At 46.8% G+C, this 27,072-nt stretch overlaps 1 protein-coding gene across 2 annotated transcripts; it reads left to right on the top strand.

Annotated features, from left to right (window-relative positions):
* The first annotated feature begins 2,949 nt into the window (after positions 1 to 2,949).
* LHX2 (LIM homeobox 2) lies at positions 2,950 to 25,364 on the top strand. 2 transcript variants are annotated; one of them, XM_062505712.1, is made up of 6 exons: positions 2,950 to 2,965; positions 5,915 to 6,036; positions 8,795 to 8,997; positions 9,627 to 10,009; positions 18,624 to 18,829; positions 25,077 to 25,364. In XM_062505712.1, the coding sequence occupies exons 2-6, from the start codon at positions 5,917 to 5,919 to the stop codon at positions 25,362 to 25,364; spliced, it is 1,200 nt and encodes a 399-aa protein (XP_062361696.1). In that variant the 5' UTR covers positions 2,950 to 2,965; positions 5,915 to 5,916. The 2 variants fall into 2 exon arrangements, with proteins under 2 accessions (XP_062361696.1, XP_062361695.1); XM_062505711.1 differs by lacking the exon at positions 2,950 to 2,965 and having other exon boundaries at positions 5,809 to 6,036.
* The last annotated feature ends 1,708 nt before the right edge of the window (positions 25,365 to 27,072 follow it).

Raw genomic sequence — 27,072 nt, 5'->3', positions numbered from 1 at the left:
TGCTACACCCAATCGGGGCAGGCTCCCAGACCTCGCGGATTGGTGGATGCTGAACTTGTAAAATGTTTACGAGGGAGTGTTTGCCTGGTGCTGCAGCCCGGGGTGCCCTGCTGCCAGCATGGAGCTGCTGCACACGCGGGCTGCGGCACGGCCCGGGGGAGCCGCAGCCGCGGGGAACCTGACCCGGGCAAAACACTCTTCACCCAAAAAACAACTTCCCCGCTTCGTTAGGAAATAAAAATCCGTCCTTGTGTTAAAAGCGTCTTCCTACAACGGACCTTGTTACAAGTATTTCAGCTCTTAACTGTAAAGCAGTAAGATTAGTCTGCAGTAGCCATTAAAAAAAAGAATAAGAAGTAGCTACACTACTAGATGCAAAAAGGAGACATTTTTGCAATCTTTGCTATGTTCTGTGCATGAATTTACTGAATTTCTAGTAATTGCCACTTCGTATTTTGTAAAAGTTATTACTTGCATTATTTATTATAGTAGATGCTTGTAAGGCAATCAGATCTAAGCACATCACCAAAAAAGTGCATCCCCCAAAATAAATCTCCAAAGCTATCCGAAATATACAGCTACTGACCTTCAGAATCGTGTTTTCTTTACCAATTCACTTTAATAAAAATGAACATTTTGTCATCACTTTGGGAAACTGTGCCAAACACCTTAAAACACATGTCACATGCCAACTTTACTTCATTTTTCTCCTCAGGGAATAGATACATCTGGAATCATAATCACAGATAAAAACCTTGACAAAATTGCACATGAGCCCAGCCCTTCTCCCCAACACCTACCTTTTCATAACATTTAATACAATATTAATATCGGTTACTAAAAAGGCTTCCAACCTTTACATTTCTGACATAACATGTTCAAACCCATATTTCACACTTCTTGTTCTGTTTTAAGTTCAGTGGATTTAACAGGACTCTGGAGAGAAGATCATGTGGTTGAAGATTTCCCTCCCTCTTTGACACCCGTAGAGGCAGTTTTAGAATTGTTTAAATAGCTGTGGCTCTATAAACTGAAATATGGGAGACATTGGACATCTTATTTCTCTCTCACATCTATAGATACGTGCTTGTATTTTCCTCTGAAATCAATTGCTTGTACCAGGGAACAACAATTTCAGCACATCTGGGCAAAACCTTCAAAATATTTTCCTTTTAAACTGTATTATTTCTCTTTCCTGCATATGCCTGGTTTACCAGACAAATAGAGTTAGCTAGTATATATAATAATAGTATTTGGTCTTTTCTATCAGTGATTGACGGTTTTTCAAATCAAAATAAAACACATTCTTAGTCGATCATCTTCTTGAGAGTGCGCTCCTGGTTTAAGCCGGGTTTGCTTCTGAAGACAGCCAGAGATCTCACTCCATCGGGGCAAATGGTGGAATTATAGATCCAACAGATCCCACACGTCTGAAAAAATGCTTGGCTTAATATTTAATAGCTAATTCTTGGACTGGTATTTTTACTGCATGCTTTTATCAAACACTCATCAGCTGGTATTGTAAAGAAAAAGAATGGGAGAACTTTGAAAATTTCCATTTATGATTGTGTTTGTAATTAATCCCATGCTGGAAGTACCTCGAGCAGCTCACTGTATGGCTTTGTTCGTGTCAGAATGGGGAGAGCAACCCCTTTTTGTTACATATTTAACAGCTTTGAAAGACATTTTTTTAAATAGCAAATGTACTAGTCAGCTTTAAAGCAGAGGACATTAAATAGGGGCCAATTATTCATTCAGCAGATCTATGTGCATCAAAAACATGCACACCACCAAATTTTCCTGAGACAAACCACTTAAATTTCCCATGACTCGGACACCATTTCTGTACTAACTAGATAAGGATAGAAATAGTTTACAAAAAGAAACAGATATAACATGTTTCCCACCCTGGAATACTGAAAAAAATCTTATAAAATGCATTCATTTACGATTTGGGGACAGCATTGGTGGCAAGAAATGTCCTATTTTTAAATGGAACAGTGTTCTTTGCTAAGATAATTTCATTATTCTCTTTCACTTTAAAATGATTCAAAGTGTTTAACTCAGTATATAAGAAGTTCAGAAGGTGATCCATGAATGGAGTAATAATTTGCCCGACCAAAGTCAGTCCACGGAGCTGCTGGTCTGTCTGCAGCAACTCAGGAAAGGAAGAGCTGAGCTGAGCTCCACTTGCTGACAGGAAGCAAACTGGCTCACATTTTAGGAGAACAACATCATTGCCTATAAAAATGAAGAAGAGACAAAATATATAAAACGGGTTAATGTTGTGGTTAACTTGCAAATCAAGTAAATCTGTTGGTACAGTATTTTAGAAATAAACGATAACAGCATCACACCAAACACACGTTTTCTGAACATATACGCGTTCGGATTTTGATTTAATGGTATCTCAGCGTCAACTATTGCTTCCTTTGCTGGTACACACTTCCTGATGCCTACTGTGAAGGGTGCCCATATTTACAACTGAGTAAGATGATTAATTACACCTTGTCAATCACGGTGCATGAAGACATAACACCACAGCAGACAATGAAGAAGATGCCTGAAGCTACAATTACATTTTAATTCATAGTTTATTGTATGTTCCCATATATTGCAGTCTAATAACCGTAGGGGCATCGACAACATATGAGATATCAATCACTCTGCCCTCTGGTCTTTCATGTTTATATTATTCCACAGTCTTTAAATTACCATAAGTAGTTACTTCTTTTCTAAGCTTTCTTCTCTTCTCTCTTACCTTTTGCTTCCATTTATCTTTTATTCTTAGTATCTTTATCCAACAGCTATAAGTATTTGATGAAAGTTTGTAGCTCACTTAAAATCTGTAACAGACAACCTGAAACCCAGCAATTAGCAAAGACAGCTTAGACTTGTGTTCCTTTGTTGAAGGAGGCGTTGAATCTTTTGTTCTGATTTAGTCACGGTAGCTGGGTGGAAGCTGGTACCTCATTATGTGGTTGGTCTGTTTGTCTGGTAGGTAGCAGATGGTACTGGAGATGACGTTACCAAGAGAGGCAGGGTAGAGAAACTCAAGACCTGTGATTTGTTCACCTGTCACCTATAACAAAATACAGGTTAAAAGACTTTATTATTAGGTGCACCATTTTTTTAATGAGAAAACTCTCGTTTCAAATGAGCCTGCGTTTCATTCTGAAGACGATTTTGCTCCAGCAATTTTTCTGTGGCTCATTATTTGAAAGTATCCTTGATTTTATTCTGAACAATGTAAATGTCATTCATGTGTCAGTGTGTACATTAGCAGCTTTATGTTTACATTCTGTTACTCTCCTTGTGTTTTGGTAGCAAGGGTTGGATGTCTTCTTGTGTTTGTATATCCATTAGAAGATTATCAGAGATACCCTGTGAACTGGAGGCCGTGCCATACTTTTTCAGCGTGCTCTTGATATTACTGGTTCCATCCACTAAGGCAATTCTGTAACATAAAATACCGTTATTTTAATTCTGTTAAATACCTAAAATCTTTTTGATAATTAGCAATGTCAGATAAGAGTGTACAAATCCATGACCTTTCTTGACTGCAAAAAGTACGTAATCAATTCAGTGGTAGGAATTAATCTGGTATGAAAACATCTGAGGATAGTACAGTACACGGCTGTGAGCAGAGACATCTGCAGCACTGCTCGAGCAAAGGTGAGCCAGGGCTGTCCCACCACGGGTCTGTGGAGTCCAGTGAACAATGATCCACAGCTGCTCCTGGAGGCAAAGCTCCCAGCACAGACAGGGTTTGGAAACATCTCGCAACTGTGCAGAGGAAGGGAAAGACGATTTTATCAAGATAAATTCTATACAGAGCCACTAATGGTGCTGCAGGGTTGTAATCTGAATTCAAACATGAACTTCCATTGTTTCCAAGGTCTGATTTTAGGACAGACTATGGATAGTTCCCACAGATGCCAAATTAGCTTGCATTCTGTATGGTTTCTTGAGGGGTCTTGTGGCTATTTCATATGCATTTCTAAAAGAGACACTTTGTTCTCCTCTGTGACATGCAAATGTCTTTAACTACTCAGAGCAATCCCAACAGAAAGATGATAAAAAGCCTCAATTATTGTAAGAATGGAATGCATAAACCCAGCAAGGTTTGGCTATAAATAGAAGAATTCCAATTTTAGCAAGGATAATCTTAACTGCACTACACCTGTAAGAGGCAAATCGCTCTGTCAGAAAACAACACCTGATGGGAATGAGCAGAGTGATGTAATAATTCACAGTCACAGATGAGGCAGCGAGTCTCATGATCTCAGATGTGCATTCAGATTTACCTTCCGTTGTGCTTCCTTTGCTAACGTAATTAGAAGTGTGATATTTGACATCTTTAATGCTGATTAGTCCTTCCTTACTGCCCGCCTCCTGGATAAATGTTTAGGCATCGTGAACAATCTTTCTGTGCACTCTTTGTCTTTCCTGGAGACTTTCTGAAGCTTTTTCTCAAGTTCAGGGACCTTCCTGGCCTGGTTTCCTTACAGTCTACTTGGAAATGAGAGATGCAAGAGGCCTTGGTTTGTGGAGGGCTCCACAAACTGCAGTGACTCAAGCTATTATATTCCAACAGTGAATATTTCTCATGACGAGGGTTATTGGGTGCATTCAGCTAGTCATAACTGTTCCGGGTTTCCGTGATCTCGGCCTGGAAACAAACTCTTGAACGCCTCCTTCTCGAGCGCTGGAGGAGTCGTGCCCCACAGCCTCCTCGGTGCGCCACGGCCCGACGCGTCGCCGACGGTCACCGGCCGACAAACGCCGAGCTCCGCTCGGGGCCGGGCCGCTGCCGAGGCCGCGGAGCGAGCGGGACGCGGCAGCGCCGGCGGTGCCCGGGCGGCGGGGACAGCGCGGGGACGGCGCGGGGACGGCGCGGGGACGGCGCGGGGACGGCGCGGGGACGGCGCGGGGACACCGCCCGGCCCCGAGCACATGCCGGCGGCCCGGGCGCGGCGCAGCCAATGGCGGCGGGGCAGGACATGATGTCAGAGGGGCTGTAGAAAAGGCGCGGAGCCCCGCGCGGTCCCCGCGCTGCAGACGCGCCGCTCGCAGCTCCGGCTCCGGCTGCGCTCCCGCCCCGGGCCCCGCGGGCCGCGCCGCTTTAAGGACAGAGGGGGGCCGAGAGTGCCCGTCCCATCTGGTGCCCGTCCAACTCTTCCTCCTTCCCCTTGGCTTTTTCTTTTCCCAATGAGCTCCAGCGGGCTGGGGGAGGAGCGGGGGAAGGAGCAAACTTTGCCCCTGAGCTGCCGCCGCTGCCAGCCCTCTGGACTGTGAGTGCGTACGGTGGGCATCCGCCCCAGCCTCCCTGCAGCACCAGCCTGCTCTCCGCCTGCTGCAGCCTCCCTCTCCCTTGCTTGCCTCCTCTAAATTTCGCACAGTACGATGTAAGGGGCTTGTCGTAAATTTTTTTTTCTAATTCTTATTTATTTCTCACCGAAGATGGTTTAGTTTTTTTATATATTTCTACTATTTATTAATCCCTCCCAACCGTAAGCGTGCCCAGCCTTCTGCCAGCTGGGCCAGAGCATAAAGCCTGGGACTGCACCTGGGGCAATGAGCCCTGCACTGAAGAAGCCTCCTAGAGAGATGTGCCGGGGCCGCGCAACAGACTAGATCCAAGCCCCGAAGCTTACACCACCAGTTATCCCCTCTCCCTCATCCCCTTCGCCCGCCTTTTCTGCACCCCATCCCTTGAAACCTCGGATCAGTGCCTGCGCCGCGCTCCGGAGAGCTCTGCCGGGGGAAAAACCCGAAGCCCGAGGAGAGACGGGGCGGCCGTGCTAGATGCATGGGGGAGGGCTCCGGTTAATGCAAGTTCTGGGCTCCTGCAGGGACCCCGACAACTGTCAGCAGCAACAGCAACTCGGGCCCTCCTCCTCTGCTTCCTCAGCGATGCTTTTCCACAGTCTTTCCGGCTCGGAGATGCACGGGGTCATCGACGAGATGGATCGGAGAACTAAAAGCGAAGCACCGGCCATCAGCTCGGCTATAGACAGGGGAGAGACGGAAACGGTAGGAGCCGAAGGAATGGGAGAGTCATGCACCCCCCTAAACATACAAACCCCTCGCAGATACAGCTTTTCCCCTAAAATAGCAGGTCGGGGGGAAACGTATACTAAATCAGAAGAAAATTAGGCGTACAGGCACCCCAAAAGATTAAATGAAACCGTGGGGAAAGGCATGAAACTGTTAATTATTAATAATGTGCATAATAATAGTAACGCTTGGGTGAAATGAACGGTACTGCTCTTGCGAGAAAACGGATAGACCAGCCTTTTGGTAGCGTCCAAGAACTCCTTCCCTTCCCTTCCCCCAGCCTGTCCGGCCTTCCAAAGTTTTTAGGAAGAGGCAAAGTGTGGTTTTATACCAGTAACATTTTGGCACAGCGAATTTTTTGTCTGCAGAATGGAAACACAAACACCAAAGAATCCAATTCTGTGTTATTTTTCAGGTAGGATGCCTTCATGGAGACAGTCTTTATTGCATTTATTTAAGAAGAAAAAAAACCAAACATGAGTGTCTTTAAGTTATGGGGTTTTAAAAATAATTTTAATATGTAGGTTTGTAAACATGACAAACAGAACTAGAAGATATGTCTCAGGGAGATGGATGGATGCTAATTTTTATAACTTTACCACATTTTATCTTGTCTGCTGATGCGTAGTCCTTGTATGTTAGTACATTTAGATAATAAAAAGATGCATCCGTCTAACTAGTGTTAAGATGGCAAAGTGGAAGAAATACCTGAAGTGTCTTAAGTGATTGAACAATTTATGTGTACTATTTTTTTTTTTTTGTTAAGGAATTACAATTCTGAAGTGAAATTATCTTGTACGTTGGTTAAATGCTGTCTTGTAAACTGATAGAGGCATATGCAAGGATGATCCGTTCTCAGGTTTTCAAACTTCATCAGTATGTCTTCTTTCTTAGTGTTATGTGAAATTTGCTTAAAGGTGACAGTGAGACTATTTCATCTTAAAACACCAGCTGGACAACGGCCTTTGTACTGTAAGGGTGGGATGCGATTTCTAATCTGAACTATTTTGGTTTTCTTTTAGAAAGTTAGTATTTCTCCATACAGTTGAACAACATCCAATGGTCTTTGCTGGAACAAATACTGTGACGTGATAGTTTTATATAACTCTATGTAATCTATATGGATACAAGTGTGTATATAACAAATAGTGAGTTGGAATACTGGATCTTTGAATACCGTTTCTAGATCTCGGAATATTTTTGTTACTGGAAAAGCAAAGTAGAAAAAAAATCGTTATTTCATTTAAAGTGGATTTACAAGAAACTACTTTGGTTATAAAACGATCCCTACTCGGAGTTCAATTAATGCCTTAAAGAAACAAGCTGCCGGTGGGTCCCTGTGACTAACACCAGTGGAGCGCCAGGGTTTTATTTGTGTGGAGTTCTCCTAGTGGGAATGATGCGGTGCAAACGGGAGTGCTCAGAGATGGGATTTTGTGATCCCCGCAAGCACAGGATGAAAGCAACGGGTTTGGCATGTGCTGGAAAATCAGCCTCGGTTCCTTTCGATTTCCTCCGATTAGCTGTCTTTGCTTTTGCTTTGCGCGAGGATTTAAGGCTCTAGAGGAGGTAAAAGCAAACAAACAACTTCTCCCCCGCCCCGAACCAAAACAAACTGCGCGTTGGGCACAGCTGTAAGGAAACGTTTCGGGTTCTCGTGCACAAGAACAGATCTGCCGTGGGCTTTTGTGCAAAGCGGTAAGAGTAAGTTGGGACCGAAGTGGAAAGCAGCACATTGCAAAGTCTGCCCCCGACGCTGCTCCACCGAGCCTCCTCTCCCGAATGTTGTTCTAAGGTGTCTGCTGAAATAAATAAGAATACTTACATGGTTCCGATATTTCTCCCTTTTTCATGTTCGGTAGAAGTTGACAGGATATGTATGAATTTGGAGGTTTTTGAGGGTTTCGATTGGATTGCGATTTAACTCTAAACTATTAAATTATATAGGTCTTATATTTAGTTTTATTGCTTCCAAGTTTATCCCAGCGTAATCGAATGTGCTCTGTTGGTTTTTTCCCACTCTCATTCCTACACGTTCCCCACTATTTCGTTTTCCTGATGAAACATTCCGCACCTCGGATTTAGTAACGCTCATCTCCTCCGCAGCTTTATTTACTGATCCCTTTAGCGCTTTGGGTCACAGCAGATCGCGATCCGTGTTGTTTGGAACCAGCTTGCAGAGAGCTGTGACTGCAGCACTGTGACTACTGGGGGTTTGATCGTAATTCATTCGGAATTTTATAGCTAGGAAAATACACACACAGACATGCTCCACATACACGCACTCACAGAGCATTAACTATGCAGACACTCTCAGTATATCCATAATAATGGATTTTAAAATTAATTTTCTGTGATTTGCCCTACTCTATTCTTATTGCGCCTGTTTATTGAACACCATCTTTTCTTGGTTTGAGACTGGAAAATCCACCAGAAAAAAAAAAAAAAAGAACAAAAAAAAAAGTTCTGGTTCTGGTCTAGACGCCTCCCCTAAAAGCCAGGGTGGTTTTCTGTTTGTCTCGCCCGCTTCCCCGCCTCCTCCCGGGAAGGTGGGATGCGGCGGGACCCTGGGGACCGGGAGCGGGGGCCGGTCGGGGTGGCCGGCTCGGAGCCCCCGCTCCTCTGCCAGGAGAGCAGCAGCCCGGCCCCGGCCGGGCAGGGGGAGGGGGGAGCCCGGCCGCGCTCAAGCGTTTCTCCCTCTCGCTAACGGTCTGTAATTGTTTTCCCCCAGCAGACCATGCCTTCCATCAGCAGTGACAGGGCTGCTCTGTGCGCCGGCTGCGGGGGTAAAATCTCCGACCGCTATTACCTCCTGGCTGTGGACAAACAGTGGCACATGCGCTGCCTGAAATGCTGTGAATGTAAACTCAACCTGGAGTCGGAGCTCACCTGCTTCAGCAAGGACGGCAGCATCTACTGCAAGGAGGACTATTACAGGTACAGCCTGCTCTCGGCCGCCAGCCGGGGCCGGGGCCGGCGCCCGCCGCTCCCCCCGCTGAGCAGACCCCGTCCTGACGAGACTGCCGAGGGGATCCGTGGGCACGCGTGGGGAAGGCTGTGAGCTCCTAAACCTCCCCCTGAGGGGAGAGACCCGTGGTGAGGATGAGACCCGGGTGGCCGGGAGGGGGACACGGCCCGGGCACAGCTTTCCCTCAGTCTGCTTTGGCTACTGAGGCCTTCACCAGGCGTGCCCTGCTCGGCCTCCTGTGCTGGGAGCGGGCCCGGGGCCGGCGGCGAGGCCGCTCCTCGCCCGCCGGCGGTGCCTCCTGCGGCCCGGGGGTGCGGGCACATTCGCGGTCCGGGGGTCGGTGTCTTTTCCTCGTGGGGTCTGGCGGGGCGGGAGCTGCGCTCCGAGCTGGGAAACGGGACGGAGTCTCCCCGCGCTGCCGTCCCGGGATGCCCGCCCGGCCGCGCTCCGCAAACGTCCCGGCTTTGTGCCGCTGCCCCGGCCGACGCGGCCGCCCCGGGTCTCGCAGCCCTTTGCCGCCCTCCGGGCAGAACCGACGAAGGACGGGGTGGGGGGGAATTCGCCTCTCACCGTCTCCTCTGGCCATTCTGTTTTGCAGGAGGTTTTCGGTCCAGAGATGTGCGAGATGTCACCTGGGGATTTCTGCCTCCGAGATGGTCATGAGGGCCAGGGATTTGGTATATCACTTAAATTGCTTCACTTGCACCACTTGCAACAAGATGCTGACCACTGGCGATCACTTTGGCATGAAGGACAATCTGGTGTACTGCCGCCTCCATTTCGAGACTCTCATCCAGGGGGAGTACCAGGTGCATTTCAATCACTCGGATGTAGCCGCTGGGAAGGGCCCGGCTTTGGGAGCGGGCTCTGCCAACACTTTGGGACTGCCTTATTACAATGGCGTGGGGACTGTCCAGAAGGGGAGACCCAGGAAAAGAAAAAGCCCGGGGCCTGGAGCAGATCTGGCAGCCTACAATGCAGGTAAGAGACCCCCACCTTCCCCCAGAACAGTTCAAATGGTTTGTTTCTGTTCACTTCCAAAGGGGGATTTCCGTTTATTTTAGCTTAAACTGTTAATAATAGTTTAGCTGCAGCATAATTATTGAGATCAAGGGCTGTCAAACTGCAATTACAGAAGCTAATATGTTAGCATTTTTCACTTCAGCTGGAAATAAAATGTTTTGAAGCAAGGTCATCTGGTTAAGGGGGGGAAGAAGGGGGAGCGCAGCCTGAAATAAAATCTGGAAACCAGAGATTTTAAGTTAGCACTTCAGAGACCCGTGAATTTTCTTTAGTGGCTACACTCTAAAGATGCTGACGGGTGAATTGTTCGTCCCTGCCCTGAGTTCTTGCACCCCAAAATTTGGGAAGGAAAGAGAGAGAGGAAGTGGCCGTTCCCCAAGGGCCTGGAGTGGGAGGCGGACGGGGGTGCAGGGCTGGGTGTGCCCGGGCAGGGGCCGCGGGCAGCAGGTGTCTGCGGGCAGCACAGAGCCTGCTCACACGGGGGCAAGTCCCGCCGGAGTTTTATTCGTGAGACGTGACTCGGAGAAGAGTCGGGAAAGTCGCAGCATCCCCTGTGCAGCCCATCGCTGCCCCGCGGCACAGCCCCTGCCCCCAAACCGAGCCCAGCAGCAGGAGGAACGGGAGCGAACGTGGCAGCAGCCGGGCTATCTGCATCCAGCAGCAAACTGTCCGACGTGTTTCCTCGTTTAACCTCCCCGCCGCCAAAGCACTGTAATTTTACAGGCAAAGGAATTCGAGCAATCTCCTGCCCCCCGCCCCCCCATCCCCGCTCCCCTCTTCCCCTCGCCCCACTTCTCCGTGTAGCTGCCGCCAGAACGGCTGCCATCGCGGGGGCTTCCTGCGCTGCTGCCTGCACACCACGGGAAAAAATGTTCGGACAAAACAAAATTCTTAGATGTTGGTTTTATTGGAGGACTTGGAGGAGGACGGGGGCTTCCCCCCAGCGCGGCGTTTCCCGAGCCGGGCGCTCGGGCCGTCCCGCCGGCCCCTGGGCACCGAACTCGTTTCCCTGCGTCGATCTGTGCCTCGGTGCGCTCCGTGCTCCATCCAGCCTGTTTTCTCTTTTAACCTACCTGTTTCGGACGTGTCCCGTAGGGCGCAGATTCGCCTTTAGCATGTTCTTTCCCGGAGAGGGCGTTCGGTAAAGGCCAATTTCGCTGCGGTTTGTTTGGAGCCGCATCTCTGCGTGCCCGGACAGCTGCGGGCTGCGCCGGGTGGCTGCCGCTCCGCCTGCGCGGGGAGGAGGAGGAGGAACGGGGGGAGGAAGGCGCGCGGAGGACACCGAGAAGTTCAGGGGTGGCGAGGGGCTCGGGCTTCGGGCCGGGGGAGGCAGCCCGGGAGCGGGAGGCTACGGGTGTTTTGCGCCTAAAGGGAGTAACAATTGCGACGAAATGGGGTGGTTTGCACTGAAAATGGCAGGGAGAAAAGGCGCATCTCTAACGGGCAAACGCACCTCGGGAACAAAATTGCCAGCTATTATTGGCTGAACTAATTGCTGAATAATGTGGAAGTAGTGCAAAAAGGAGTAGTAGTCCCAGTGGTGAAGGCTGATGAAAGGTGGATGTAGTGTTCTCGCTAGTAACAGTTCAGCTTTAAAACATGCATCAAATATGCATCCTTCCCGTTAAAAAACGTCTCATTTTCGGAGGGATTAGCTTTTAATTGTCCTTCCGCTGTCTCTCTGTGCAGGGCAGATGTTCAGATTCAAAGGACCTGTAAACCGAATCAGCGGCATCTGTCCTGGATGGGAGCACAGCCTGAGAAAGTCTCACTGCTCCCTGACTTCCTAAATAAACCGCCTTTAACTGCGTTTTGAAAAATTCGTTTACAAAATAATTGTCGTCCGACTTTTTTGTCTTTTAATCGTTGTTCAGAGCATGCAGCTGAAACTTTAGAGATCGTCTTTGAGTAACCTTTGGCTTCTTTGCTTAAGCTATTTATCTACTTAACTATTTACTAGACCTATAATCGACTAATTTATGCGGTAATAAGTGCCATTGATCTTGGAAATCAGACTGGGTTGCTCGTTGATGTAAAATTCCACAAACGAGTAAATTATTGCAAAGCCTTCGATTTTGTGCCTTTGAAAGAGAAACCAGTTAAAAACATGATAGTTTCTCTTTTTATTTTTAGTGGAACTCGTAATTTCCTTCTCAGAAATGCACAATGTTGTTCTCTGAGGGGATCTGTTCCTGGTGATTTGTGTAGAATATTTTGTGTAAATGACTTTGCATCCAGAAGTGATGGGAAAAAAGGGGGTCTCATAAACTTGGAGGAGTTGAGACTGAGATAATTTTGTAATTTGCAGCAAATATTAATCTGCAACACGAATTAGACTTTTTTTTCCTACTTAAATGAGACTCCGTTTGGAGGGGGATGATGGGTTTAGATGTAGATAGAGCCTGACAAGTGGAAAATAGCTTAGAAGGATGCTGAAAGTTCAAAAAGATTTCTTTTTCTTTCTTTTTCTTTCTTTTTCCCTTTTTTTAATTTTTTTTTAAAGTGTGCTCCTGTGATCATAATTTCCTCCTTCACTTGTTGGAATGGAGTTTGATGGGTTTTTTAGGTCAGTAAATCAATGGCTGAAAGCTTGCTGAACACAGAAGCACCTGTAAAGAATTCTGAATACTCCCTTTGTGAATTAGACCCCAAACCTCCCACAGTCTGCCATGTTTTATTCATTTGTATCTAGTCTAGCTTTAAGACACTAAAATATCCTGGAAAATGACAGATGTATTGCGCAAACTTGGGGCATGCCGAGCTGATAAAATACCCATAATCTGTGCAAACAGCCAAGATATTAAGAAACACTTCCTTCCTTTGCTAGCAGGAAGATGCCTCGTGCTTCACTGAGAGGGTGACGGAATATCCAGGATATTATCCATCCAGGACAGACTAACTCGGCGGATGGGGACTGGGGCTGGGGGCGGCTTTTAGCCGGGGGAGGGGAGGCTGCGGAGGGGCCGACCCAGCTCCCGGCAGGGCTCGGGGCAGCGCCGGGGACGCCTGGAGCTGACCCTCTCAAGTGGCTGTGTCAAAAGCGGTTTGGGCTTTTTCCCTGACAAAAAAATGCGAAAAGCCTGAAAACTTTTGAAGAGCGACTCTCTGTTTCCTCCTCGTTTCCCTTGGGACTAAAAATTCACAAGAAGCTTCCCCGTGACTACTGTGACAGAGCGACCAGACGGGAATCACAGCTTAAAATCGGTTGTCTTGCAGAGATTTCCTAGGAAAAATTAGGGTTTACCCCTTTGCCCCCCTTGCCTTGCTTCTCCCCTTTCTCTCCCTCCTCCCGGCCCGTGGTCACATTTCGGGTCCCCGGGCGCGTCTGGCCCCTCCCCAGGGGGCTGGAGCTGGGGTCGGGGCCGGGGCCGGGGCCGGGGCAGGCGCAGGGGCTGGGGCTGGGGTCGGGGCCGGGGCAGGGCGCCCGCATCGCTCCCACCCCAAGGGCGAGCGGGGCTCCGGGAGCGCCCCCCGCTCCCCAGGCGCTGCGGGGCCGGGTCCCTCGGGCAGGGCCGGGTCCCTCGGGCAGGGTCGGGTCCCTCGGGCAGTGCCGGGTCCCTCGGGCAGGGCCGGGTCCCTCGGGCAGGGCCGGGTCCCTCGGGCAGGGCCGGCAGCGGAGCCCCGCTGCAGCCCCGCCGCCAGCCCCTTCCCCAGGCTCGGCCGGGGCTGCCCGGGTTAATCGCGGCGCTCGGGGACTGACCGCGCACTCGCACCGGCCATTCAGCGCCATTCAATTGGCTTAATTGAGGGGAAAAACCCTGGCGGCGGTTCCTCCCGCGGGGCCCGGGCCCGGCCGCCCCTCCCGGCCCCTTTGTTCTCCCGGCCCGCAGCCCCGGCCCGGCCGCGCTCCCCCCGGGGGCCACCTCGGCCGCGGGGGCCCGGCCCTTAGGCAGCCCCGGGGGGCACCGGGACGCGCAGCCCCTTTGTCCGAGGCGGCCGGGGGAGGCCGGAGGAAGAGGGGCTTCTAATCCTGCTCTCCTCCGTCCTCGCCTTGTGATGTTCGGCCCGAGCTCCTTGGGACTGACTGGCTTTATCTCCTCAGAAACACTTCTTGAAATGTCAAGGTTGAGGCAGCGCTGTCGTGTCTGTTGCTCCATGGCTTGGCAGAGACACGCTCCTTTTAGAGCGGCCGGGGGTGCCTTGCCTGCTCCCAGTGCCACAGCTTCAACCCTTTCAATTCCTGTGGTGAGAATTTCAGGAATCTGCCTTCTCTAAGTGTCTTCTCCTTCCTCCGAAGAGAAACACTGTATCTGTTCCTGTCCTAAGTGCCACTCAGAGGGCTCTGTCTCACTTCTGTCCCCTTTGAGGATATGGGTACCACAAAGTCCTCCACATGCTCTGACCAAACAAATGTGGCTGCACCCCTGCCTGGTCTAGTTAATCACAAGTTCCCTCTCCAGGCAGCAGGAGGTTAAAACACCCCCTTGACTCCCATTACAGAAGGAAAGGGGTGTATGTTCCTGAGCCACTATTGAGAGATAATGCACACACAACGTGTCTCTTGTTTCATCACTCTTTCAGAATCAGGATTAGTTTTCTTCCTTTTGGCATAATCTAACATGTCAAGCACAAGCTACTAAGAGCAAAATTTCCCCCAAAGGAAATTTCTCTTTCTCATCTTCATGTGCCATATCCTTAGCAACCTACTAAGTACACACTTTGCCCTGAATCCCAAGCCATGGGGGGCTCTGGTGATCTGAGGGTGAAGCAGTGTTCCCAAGTTCTCCTCTTCCTCTAACAGATTCGTTACAAAAGCACCAGCACAGCCTGCTTTACGATCCTGTTGTTTGGTTTAGGGAGGTGTTATGCATTCATCTGCAAAGGGTATTTTGGCTACCAATATCAAAACAAAATGTTTTCCTCTTAATGTGTAGGGATGTAGTGATGCTGCTCATGGCCATCACCATCCTGTGACCAGGTGGCCCATATGGGGCTGAGGGTGGATGTGCTGCCACTGCTGCACCAGCGGAGGGTGGGAGGCCAGTGGCTTGGGTGTGGGGTGTGGGGTGTGGGGAAAGGCACAGGGCCTTAGAAATGTTCTAGGGTCAGAAAAGAGACTTGGCACTGCTTCACAATTTGTTTTATCAAAAAATAGGAGTGAAAGGCTCATTAATTTAAGGCTCCTCTATTCAACTGGAATTCTACCAATTGTATTTCTGAAATCCCAGCAGGAGCCTGAGATGCTGCAATGGAATGGAAATGTTACATATGGATAGTTCAGCAATTCCTTTGGGAGATACACAGGACACCACAAAAGAACAGGGAAGACAGTGCCTGAAAAACAGAGAGTTGCGTGAGGAGCGTGTACAGTGTTAGTTTTACACCCTGATGCCTTTTGCAGAAACTCCTCAGCTCTTAAAATCTCCACTTACACCCTTGGCCTGTTCTGTGAATCTGTGCCTGCAACACCCATGGACATTGCAGATTCTGTGAGAGATGCAGATAACATTAGACTGAATAAAATAGCCTGTTGAGGATGGTGCCAGGCACCACAACCAAATACAAGGGGGGAATTGACATCAGCTAGGACTGTTTATGTCATATTGGTGATGCCTGGGAGCAGGCAAACCACTTGCACAAGACAACGAACGGCACACGCCCTTGTGCACTTCCCAACTCTGTTCTGCAACTTCCATCGGAGACAAGGACATTTTGTCACTCTCAAATGGTACATGTTTACTGTCATTTTAATATTATTTTGATTTAGTAGGTGATGAGGTATGATGAGATGATGAGAAATTCCAAGAATAAGTTGTTCCCTTTCCTATCAGGGCTTGATGAAAAGCTGACACCCTCATTCCGTTCTGGGAGAGTATAGAATCAGTTTTTTTCTCCTTGGATTCTGAATGTATCTCATTCTCTATGGACATGTTAAAATCCAGCTCCTTGCAGCCCTTGGCATTGTTTTGTTGCATATTAACGGGAACCAGACCTCAGTCCTGCAGACAGGTATTTTGATGCATTTCCTCTTATGTCTGTCTTCTTGTTACTTGGAGAGTTCAAAAACCTCTAAGATGGCACACAAAGGTCTTTTCCATTACTAATATCTAAAGTTCTTTGGGTACATTTTAAAAACATGCATGATTTGGTTTTAGCTTTCCATAACAGAATTTTCTATGAGCATTATTATGTTATTTATCCCAGTGCTCTTTATATCAGGAATTGTGGCTGTGAAGGAGACTGGAGCACATGCAATGACTCCAGATGGGTAACTAGGTCTCAGATCTTAAACCCCAAAAGATTTGGCTGCATCCCAAACAGCTCCATTACTACTCCATTGTTACTCTCTCCCTTCAAGTATCTTACACCTTTTAAATTCAGGTGCTTGCAGTTTTCCATGCTGCAGGAAAACAAGTAGAAATGCTTCGTATGGCCAAAATTTGGCAGAAGATCTGGAGGTCTGGAAAGGATTTATACAAATGTATGCACATGCACGCACACACGCACACAGACACTCACATTTCTATATACAGTACCATTTTTAGCTGCTTTTTAAATTATAGGAGTACAGAAACACACAGAAAAGTTTGAGGCTTTGGACACTTTGGGCGTGTCTGTTAAACAAACGTGCTTTTGGGCTTAGAGCTGAATTTTTGCAGGCCTTGCTCTGTGTTGTGTCACAGCTTTCTAGCAGGTTTGGAAAGGCTGAGGTTTGTAAAGCAGCTACTGTACCTGCTGCAAACCTACTTAGGGAATCTGTATGCATCTTTACTTAGGAATCTGTGCATTTCACGTGTATTTTTAAAATCTGATTTTAATACATGCCTGTCAGAACGTGTGTGTTTTCACCGGGGCTGAGACCCACAGATGGACAGCAGGAATTCAAGTAACACTATAGAGATAGGTGCATGAGATGTACTCACTTGTAATTATACAGCAGGGGTGGACAATTGAAAACAAGCCTGTTCATGTGTTTAAGAAACTTACCAACAATTCATGGTTTTAACGAATTTTTGGTCATTTTTTGCATCCTGTGTAGAACAGAGGTATTGATTTTTCATTACTTTTAGCATAAAACTTGTAGGAAATTAAGAGGGACTTGTAGATATTTGGACAGGAAAAACTAATTAACAACAGTTTGTCAGAGCTAATTTTCAGTTATGTTCCTAATTTTTTGTTGGATTTAAGCTCTGTCCTTAATGTAAATTTTAAGAAGGTTTCTATGGTTTAACGTATGCACAAATAAATGAAAAACTACTTTTGGTCTACAAGATTATTTTGCTTAGCATTCAACATTTAATACTACTTGATAATTTTTACAGTGTTGGTTTCTCACAGACTTTCTTCTTGTGTTTGATTTCTGCAAGTGTATCAACCAGTGTCATTCCTTGATTTCAAAAGGATATGGCAGAAGTGATCATTCAAACTAGTATTTGCAAACTTTTTTAAGAAATGGAAATACAAACATATAAATAATGTAAAAGATTTTTCATTTGGCATGCCAGTGAATATGTTGTATGAACAGCTTTATTTCTTTAGCTAGTCAGATTCTAGTCATAATTTGCTGTCTGGTAGCCACAAACTTTATTTCTTTTATAGTGTTTCATTTAATGGTCTCCCTTGTACTCTACAGGGTTTAGTTTGATGGAGGAAATAATTATGATTTTAACTAGTCTGTTCCATTGAGATTTAAGTGGGGTGTATTGTGCAGCTCTCTTCGTGTGTTACAGTGCAATTTATGGCGATACCAAGCACAGTAAAACCCTTTACAGAGCTGAGGACAGCTACTGTCCTCCCACAGAAAGTGGAGCAAAAGTTCTGGGGAGGTGGAGCTGAGGGAAAAGGAAACAGAGCTGACATTTTAAAAGCCACGGAGGGGGGAGGCAGGGTCCTTGCAGGCTGGTTATTGTAAGGGAATGGCTGGAAGGTGCAGAAATATGATCCAGCTGTGCCCAGGTGGGCGAGAGTCCAATGCCCCCCGGGCTGTGCTCACCCCTGTGCTGGCACTGCTGGGGCACCTCCAGTGCTGGGGGCAGCTCTGGGCCACTCATGGCAGCAGAGACACGGAGGGGCTGGAGCGTGTCCAGGGAAGGGGATGGAGCTGGGAAGGGGCTGGAGCCCCAGGAGTGGCTGAGGGAGCTGGGAAAGAGGCTGAGCCTGGGGGAAAGGGGGATCAGGCAGGACCTTGTGGCTCTGCACCAGTCCGTGACAGGAGGGGACAGCCGGGGCTGTCCGGTCATTGGGCTCTGCTCCCAGGGAGCAGGAGCAGGACAAGGGGAAATGGCCTCAGGCTGGGCCAGGGGAGGCTCAGCTTAGATATTAGGAAACTTCCCCAAAAGCAGAGGCGAAGCCTCTATCCTGGGAGGGATTTCAAAGCCACGTGGATGTGGCAACTGGGGACGTGGGTAGTGGTGGCCTTGGCAGCACTGTGCTAGTGGTAGGACACAATGGCTTTAGAGGGCTTTTCCAAGCTAAGCTGCTCTACAAAGCCATGGAGCGGAGCAAGGGCAGGTAGGGCTTGTGGCAGTACATGCTGCAGTGTGTTATTTGAATTGCTGCACTCAGGGCAATTGCAAACAGTACTGGCTGTGGAGCAAGAGATTTACAGGCCTTTTCCTCTTGTTGCCTTAAGCTTTGAGTTGCAACGAGAACGATGGTGACCACCTGGACAGAGACCAGCAGTACCCCAGCAACCAGAAGACAAAGCGCATGAGGACGTCCTTCAAACACCACCAGCTGCGGACAATGAAGTCATACTTTGCTATTAACCACAATCCTGATGCCAAGGACTTGAAACAGCTAGCTCAGAAAACCGGCCTCACCAAAAGAGTTCTTCAGGTAAGAGCCATCTTTTCCCTTGGAAAGTAATCAAAGTATCAATTTTATATTTAAAAATAAATGGGATTTTGCTGGTTTTCAAGATATTCTTAATCATTTGTACCATCTCCAAGATTAAGTGAATTCCCAGAAAGTGTGAGAAGAGTTATTTCTCTTCAGTTTCTCTAAAACAGATCACTTGGGTTCTAAATTCTATGAGAGTTGTGACAGTTTGGGGTCCTGCTTGTTTTCCTGGAATTCTTTAATTCTGGTGTCTCCTGGAATACTTTAATTCATGTTTTAGCTTCCAGGCTGCTGTACAAAAAAAACAAAACAAACAAAAAAAAGTGACTTATTTTAATGTGCTCACTGTAAATAGAGAGTTTTTAGTTTAGAATTTCAGAAAACATGTCAATGTTTACCTTTGTAAGAAATTAATCAACAGTTTGAATTCATTTTATCAGGACAAAAAGGAGGGCTTTTCGTTCATAACTGAAGTGGACGTAAATGAAATTTTTCAAGAACTTTACTCATAGTTGAGTAACTTAGAATGAAACAAAACTGCATTTTAGAAGTACTTTTTCTCGCTCATGGGAACACACTCAATTTGAGCTATTGTGGGAAGGAAAGGGAACAGTATTAGTTGATTCAGCTGCATTTTAATTTATAGTTCTGACTCAAGAAGTCAATTTTAATGAGCACTTACCCAAGTGCCTATACCTAGAGATAAACTTGGACATATAGGAGCCATGGCATTCCAGGATTTATTGCTGAAAATTTTAAATGGGTCTTAATCGTAGAAAAAGGATTAGTGACCTTCCTAGAGACAGGTAGGGCCCATCTGGGAAGCATCATGGACAGCTCACAAGTCACAGGCAAGTGGAGGGCAGGAGACAACTACAGAGCAAAACTGAATTCACTGGAGGGATCCTGGAGCTTACAGAGCTAACACCTACCAGAAGAAGGAACAAAGGTTTTGTAGGCTTCCCAGTAAAATGACAAACTGTGCATAATGGCTTCTCATGGCTGTGTTCTCATAGCTGCACTGGGTTTGTTTTTCTGAGGCTGTGGAGGAGCAGAGTGCTCTGATAGAGTGAATATCCCAGCACCTGATGTGGGGTCTCACAGCAGCTGTCCTTAAAGCACACACATGCTGAAACCATTTACTGCCTTCGTCCATCCCTAGATTGACCCTTCTCCTCTATTTTACCCTCAGGATTTAGTCACACTGGTAATTCCAGGTCTGCCCATTCACACCTGAATTACCTGAGGAACTGTACATCTGTGTCTAGGAAGTGTCTTTCTCTTGCTCACCTTTCTGTTCTCTCTTGTCACTCCACACCAACTTTGATTTCCATCTCTCTTTTCTCACTGAATGGGTCTTTCCTGGCATCTCTTTTCCAAGTTATTGTCTCTGTTTCTTCCTATTCAGAACATATTTCCTTGTCTCCAAAATTGGACTCCACCCCGCTACTCTTCTGTTCCTCTTTCAGTTTCTTCACTGCTTCTTCATTCCTTCTTAAACGTATCGCAGTTTGCAGTTTTAAGGTGCTTTGTGGTTCTTCTTTTGTTTGTTGCAGAACTTTACAATTCCACCAAAGTTCTGTTATCATTTTAGTATTTGGTGTTTCACTTTTTTTACATTCAGAGTCAAATACTCCTGGATGTCCAGGCTCCTTTAGCTGCAGTGGTGGAAGACAATAGATGGTGGTGAGGATAGTTCCCTGAGGATGATGCTGTTGGAAGCAATTCCAGAAAATGGAGTGATACTTTGTCTGGCAACACTTGAGTTTTCCTGCCTCTTATGAGCACTCTCTAGTCATGGATGTTTTGTTTGAGAATTATTTCGGGCCACGAGAACACAAACTTGTACTTTGTATGTTTTAGAACCTTTCTGCCCAGTTGGTTTATCTCTACCTCTGAGTGGCAATTAAGTTCACATATATGAGCTTTAGGGTTGCTCTTTGCTGGGAAAACTCATCATGATATTGGTTACTGAGACAGTGTCACTTGTTAATTCTTTGGAGCCAGAAAGGCTGGCATTCCATCTGTGTCACTTATTGAACACAAAGTGATTCACTGACACTACTGATAGGAGCAAGCATCATTGGCACCAGCCTGTCCCACACCCCAGAGGTGCACAGGCACACTTGCCAGGAGCCAGAACTCCTCCACACTCCCTAATAAGTGTTTGTGAGCTGTGGGGTCTTCTGTGCGTTCACATCTCCATTCAGCTGGTGAAGGACCCTGGCTCTGTGGACACATTTCATAAAATTTATTTTAAGGGGAAATGCAGGGCAGCAGATCAGGAGAAAGGTGCACTTCCTAAACACACAGAGCAGAGCTCCCGGTGATTTAGAGAGCAGCTGTAGTGCCCTTGCTGTAGAGACAGCCCCACATGACATGTAATGAGGGGACTTGGTAGATGAGCAGAGAATTTGAGGATTTTCTAAATGCTCTGTGATACTGGAGTTGGAAGCCCTGACTGATGTCTTTGCTTTATACACAATTTGTCAGCAGCTGCACATGTCCAGTGGTGGGATGGCCTGGAAATGTAACACGCTGCTTCTCAGAATGCATTTCCTTCAACACCTTAGTAATGCACAGTGTTCCCCCAAAGCAGCCACATTAGAACCATAGCAAACTTATCTATATTTTTAACACCTATTTTTATTTTGTTTCCTTCCAATTTAAGTGTACATTTGCAATTTAATTCATATATCTGTTGCACTACAGCTGGGGAACACAAGCCCTTTATTTGTAAGCTATCATTCGTCATTAACGGCCCCAGCTAATTGTGAGCTAACTAACCTAACTGGCAGAAATGCTGCTCTCTGGGGAACTGGTCTTTCTTTCTGTGAGTTTAGAAAAGGAAGGTGAAAGTAGATAGCCCTGAGGAGGTGTATGTTAGCTATAGGTATGTACCTCTTCTCTCCCAGAGGTCTAGAATAAGATTATCCACAGCCTAAGCACTTTAGGAACAAAAAGCATAGGGACATTTTTCAGTGTGTGTCTTGTACACCACTTATTTTTTTCTTGAATCAGTCCCCAGTAAAGTCACTACCAGAACCCTACAGAGATCACTGCACTGGGACTTTGTTGGTCCAGTTTCCAGTAGTCAACAAGCCTAAAATATTCCCATCCCACGTGGGGACCTGTGCTGCCCTTTGGTGAAGGTTTACTTTAGGCTGCAGGCTCTTCCTAAGCCCCCATGTGTTAAACATCTCTTTGACTGTACAGTTATTAATTACAGCAAAGTCATCACAATGTGTGTGCAATGAGTGAGTGTAGTCTGCTTTGTGGTGTTCCATCCTCTATATTTTGTTTTTCCACTTACTAGTTAGTGAAATTCAGGTTACCTAAATGTTACCAGGTAGTTGTGTGAATGAGCAAAATTTGGTTTAAAAATTTATTTTTAGCAGAAGCTGTTCACGCAGCTGAAGTGTAAGAGATGCAGCAATGGAGGTGTTACAAACCAGCAAATAAAGTTATCTAAGTTGATGATCCCATTAACTTCAGTATCCAAGTCCCTCACAACACTTAGTGTGTTTATTTTCAACACTCCCTTATCATATGGAGATGTTATTTTATTCCTATTTGACTTGGTGGAGACAAAGAATTTGCTGCACAGATCACTGAAGAGGGAGTGCAGTATTTTCACCTCAGTAAATATTATTCTGCCTAACTGCTGAGTGCCCAGCTCCACGCATCCAGCCTCGCTCACTGGAGTGTGGGAGCAGCAGGGCTGGGTCTTGCAGCTGCTTTTTATTTTTCGCTGTGAGTTTTGGTCTGTATTTTCCCCTTTGATCTGAAATAGCTCAGCCTTGTACTGATACAGTTGGACAGAAATCCACTAAATACTTCCCAGTGATTTTGTTTATTCCTCAGTCCTGAAGAAATTGTGTAATTGATGTGAGAGAAGTCTTTCTGGAAGGATTCTTTCAGTTCTGTGTGTCTAGGTGGTTATTTCTGCCATGCCCTTCCAGGTGCATGGCCTGAGCTGCCCATGGGAGCAGCAGGGCAGCCCCAGCTCCAGCCCTGCACGCTGCTGTGCCTGCTGGGATAATGGCCAGGGCCACTGGCAGGGTCAGCCCCACAGCCTGGGGAACAGTTCACAGTTGGGGAACAGCCCCACAGCCTGGGGAACAGCCCCACAGCCTGGGGAACAGCTCCCAGCCTGGGGAACAGCCCCACAGCCTGGGGAACAGTTCACAGCTTGGGGAACAGCCCCACAGCCTGGGGAACAGCTCCCAGCCTGGGGAACAGCCCCACAGCTTGGTGAACAGCCCTACAGCCTGGGGAACAGCTCCCAGCCTGGGGAACAGCCCCACAGCCTGGGGAACAGTTCACAGTTGGGGAACAGCCCCACAGCCTGGGGAACAGCCCCACAGCCTGGGGAACAGCTCCCAGCCTGGGGAACAGCCCCACAGCCTGGGGAACAGTTCACAGTTGGGGAACAGCCCCACAGCCTCGGGAACAGCCCCACAGCCTGGGGAACAGCCCCACAGCCTGGGGAACAGTTCCCAGCCTGGGGAACAGTTCCCAGCCTGGGGAACAGCCCCACAGCCTGGGGAACAGCCCCACAGCTTGGTGAACAGCCCTACAGCCTGGGGAACAGCAGCCAGCTCCAAACTCCATTTCACAGCTGTTATCCTTTATACAGTTGCCAGAAGGTATTTTAAAGAAACCAGCCACTAAATTATTTTGTGGAAGAAATAGAAAGGATCTGTACCTGAAAGGTAAAAAATCCTATGAAAGTTCCAATTGCTGTTTTTGCTGTTCCTGAGCAGTTGGTGCTTGAGCCTTTGTTGATTAAATGACCAGAGCAAAGTGATTGGCTTCACTCACAGCCCCTGCACAGGAGGAGAGGACACTGCCTGGGAACGTGTCAGGCAAAAACATCACTTTGGGGTTTGCCCCTTTTTGATTGCTGGTCTATAGTAGGGTCACTGCTATACTGGACTCTTATAAAATCATGGGAATATTTTTACCTGTGCTGGTTTAAGAGAACTTGTATATATGAAAGCGATAAATAACCTTTAAACAAAGTGTTTTAACAAAGAAAATGCCAACATAAACTGGTTTAAAATACTGATCTTTGAGAAAGAAGGACTGTAGGGATGTGGTTTATGCATGGCCCTTGAATTTATGCCTGAGGATTATTTCCTCGTGGCATTCTCCGGAGAGAGTGTGAGAAAACAGGGTGTGCACGTTAAAGACCTCTGGCTGGAGGAGAAAGATTTCCAGGGAAAGAAGAGCGCTCGATAGGGGGAATTTGCAGCTGGAGCATCCCTTGATGTGAAGGAGGGCAGAGAGAGGTGAAGCAGCCGAGGCAGGTCCGTCAGCTGGGACTGCAGCGGGAGCACCTCCAGCTCCGCCCGGGCTCCTGCGGCGCTCCCTGCCTCGCTCCCGGCGCTCGGCTCGGAGCCGGGCAGCTCCGGAGCCAGGAGCAGAATGTCTGCTGTGAATCACGGGCTGCTGTGGCCTCAGCAGTCCCACACGCTGAGGCACTGCCCTTCACTCAGATAAGCAAAGAATGCAAGAAGTAGAAACCTCGGAAAAAATTCTGTGTGGTTGCTATTCCTACTGAAATCACAGTTTTTGATGTAATGTAGGTCTTTAATACTTTTCCAGCCCTTTTCCCAACTGAAAACACTTGATAAAGGAAAGGGGCATAGCGAAGGAAGCTGAAACATTTGAGAAAGAATAAGAGAAGAGCAAGAAAGAGGGACAGTCCTTCCCTTTCCAAAGAGGGGAGCGCTGCAGGCACTGGCCTGTGAGGGAGCTCCTGGGGGAGCAGGAGCCCGTGGGAAGGCAGGGTGCCCTGGGCTGTGCCAGCAGCGCTTTGGTGGGAGATGGATGTGAGATACAACAGGGGAAACTCCTGACCTTGTGCTCATCAGGTGTGTGGTGTCTGCCTCACCCAGACCAACGCTGCTGGGATCGAGGGCTCTCGAGGATTCTGCTCGCTGCCAAGTGTCTAATCATCCTCTCACATACCTGTGCAGACACACTGCCAGCCTCTGTCCTGAGCCCAGCCCTGGCCCAGGCACACGCTTTACAGGGATTGAAGGAGAGGGAAGAAGGAATATTTTGCAGGCAAAAGGAATATTTTTGCACGCTTCTCCTGGCTAGGACAATTTTTCTGATATGTTACCCGTAAAAACATCTTTCCCAATTTCAGCACGGATGAATTTGTGAATATGCTTTTGCGTTTTTGAACACTACAGGTCTTTAAATGCTACCCTGTTATATTAAACTATTTCAGGTTTGGTTTCAAAATGCTCGAGCCAAATTCAGACGGAACCTCTTACGTCAAGAAAACACAGGGGTGGATAAGACTTCAGACTCAACACTCCAAGCAGGGACCCCATCAGGTCCTGCCTCAGAAATATCCAATGCCTCCATGAGTCCATCCAGCACTCCCACTACTTTAACAGACTTGACTAATCCCACTATGCCAACTGTGACGTCGGTCTTGACATCAGTGCCCGGAAGTCTTGAGGTTCACGAATCTCGAAGTCCTTCACAGACAACTCTTACAAATCTTTTCTGATGACTCTTTCTTAATAATTTCTTTAAAAAAGAAATTATTCTTAGCTGAAATTCCAAGTGTATTTTAATAGAGGCTTTGAGCAACTGACTAACCACAGTTAGGATCTCTCCTAAAAAACAGAAGGAAATGTAGTGTTCTGGTATTATGGAGTATGGACTGAAGAATAACTTGGAAGATCTATTGCAACACAACATTTGTGTAACTGTACAGTTTTGTGGACTGAGCAAGGGAAACAGCAATTAATTTAAGTTGGCTAAAGCTTCTGTATTTTCAAAGACTGCCATGTGCCTTATATACTGTTTTATCTACGTTCTTTGGATTCCATGTCCACTTCTCTCTTTTTCTCTCTGTATATTTATGACCAGGGCAAAAATGTTAAAGAATTTGTTACTTTGAATAGTCCTAAGCCTTTCATTGGTTGCTTTGTTGTTTTAGGATTTTAAGGTTGAAGTCTGTTCGAATACCAGAATTTGTAAAATCTAACCAGTAATAAAACCACTTATGGAAACTACTTGGTAATGGCTGCAGTTACATTTAACATTAGTGTCACAATTGAGGTAGACAGACTGGATCTAAAAGGGTTAGAAAAATGCACTTCAAACACAGTGTCTGCCTAGGAAAAACCCTAAGTATGATGTACACATTCCTCTGGTTCCCAAAGTATATGTGGGTGAGAAATCCAGCTTGTACAACAGCCTAGGTGTCTTCATTGTAGAGAAATAATATTAGATGCAGGTAGGAGTTATCAGATCATGTCAAAACTCAAACAGAACTACGTTTCATTTTGTCACGTGAAGGAAACCTGACTTTGGCCAGCATGTATGAATCTTGCTTTTGTGCAAGGTGTGGCTTGTCCCCTGTCCTGGAGGAGGCCTGGGGGTCCTGTGGCTGTGTGGCCACAGCTGCTCCATCACAGAGGTGGATGCAGGGAAAGGTTTGCCCTAGGGAAAAGACAAGTATTGCAGGTTATTTTACAACACTGGTGGGCAAAGTTGAGGCAAAATTATGTTTTATAAAATCACAGCCTTACATTTTTTGTAGTGCTTTGAAGGAATAAAAAGCCAAGGAAGACTATATTATTGACACTAAAAGTGGTTATTCCTTTAATGATTATGGACCTTTCAATACGATTGAATTCCTTCTCCCCAAAAAATCTCTGCAGAATATAACTCATATTTTGAGGTTTTTTTCCTATTGTTTTTAAAGTTGCTTTTCTGTAATAAAATAAATACCTCAGCAAAGTTTAAATATGTATAAGAATGAGTCTACACTATGCTGTTTTCCCAGTAGGTTTAGAGGTTTGGAGTGGTACATAAGATGCAGATGGTTGTTCCTTTTCAAACCTGCTCCAATCAGTTCTTTCAGTCAGATGTTGGGTTGTACTGGCCAGCTCTCTAAAGCTAATCCCTCATTCCCATTGGATCAGAATTAGTAAAAGATTATTCCAAATCAACAGCAAGATAGGTGCCAAGATTTGTGTTTTTTGTCCTTCTCAGGGCATTGAAGATGATTTTGTAGGCTGGACCTTTCCCTAACAGTGTTTTGGTTTTAAAAGTGCTACATTTATTCAGCTTTCTGGGCTGCAAATTTGCTATTCTTGTGCAAGCTAAATTCCTATCGAGATCAGGGAGAGATTTCAGAGCATGAGGACTATGGGATAGAAAAGCTGACATAATTGGGTCATTTATTAACCTTTTTTACACTTCAG

The sequence above is a fragment of the Cinclus cinclus genome, chromosome 19 (assembly GCF_963662255.1).
Source record: "Cinclus cinclus chromosome 19, bCinCin1.1, whole genome shotgun sequence".
Taxonomy (NCBI): Eukaryota; Metazoa; Chordata; class Aves; order Passeriformes; family Cinclidae; genus Cinclus; species Cinclus cinclus.
Note: the sequence above shows the minus strand (reverse complement) of the source record. Positions and strands in the feature narration are given on the sequence as shown.

Coding starts and splice junctions, on each gene's coding strand:
- LHX2 (XM_062505711.1), top strand. CDS start 5,809: ATGCATGGGGGAGGGCTCCGGTTAATGCAAGTTCTGGGCTCCTGCAGG. Junction 6,037..8,794: donor ACAGGGGAGAGACGGAAACG/GTAGGAGCCGAA, acceptor TTCCCCCAGCAG/ACCATGCCTTCCATCAGCAG. Junction 8,998..9,626: donor TGCAAGGAGGACTATTACAG/GTACAGCCTGCT, acceptor TCTGTTTTGCAG/GAGGTTTTCGGTCCAGAGAT.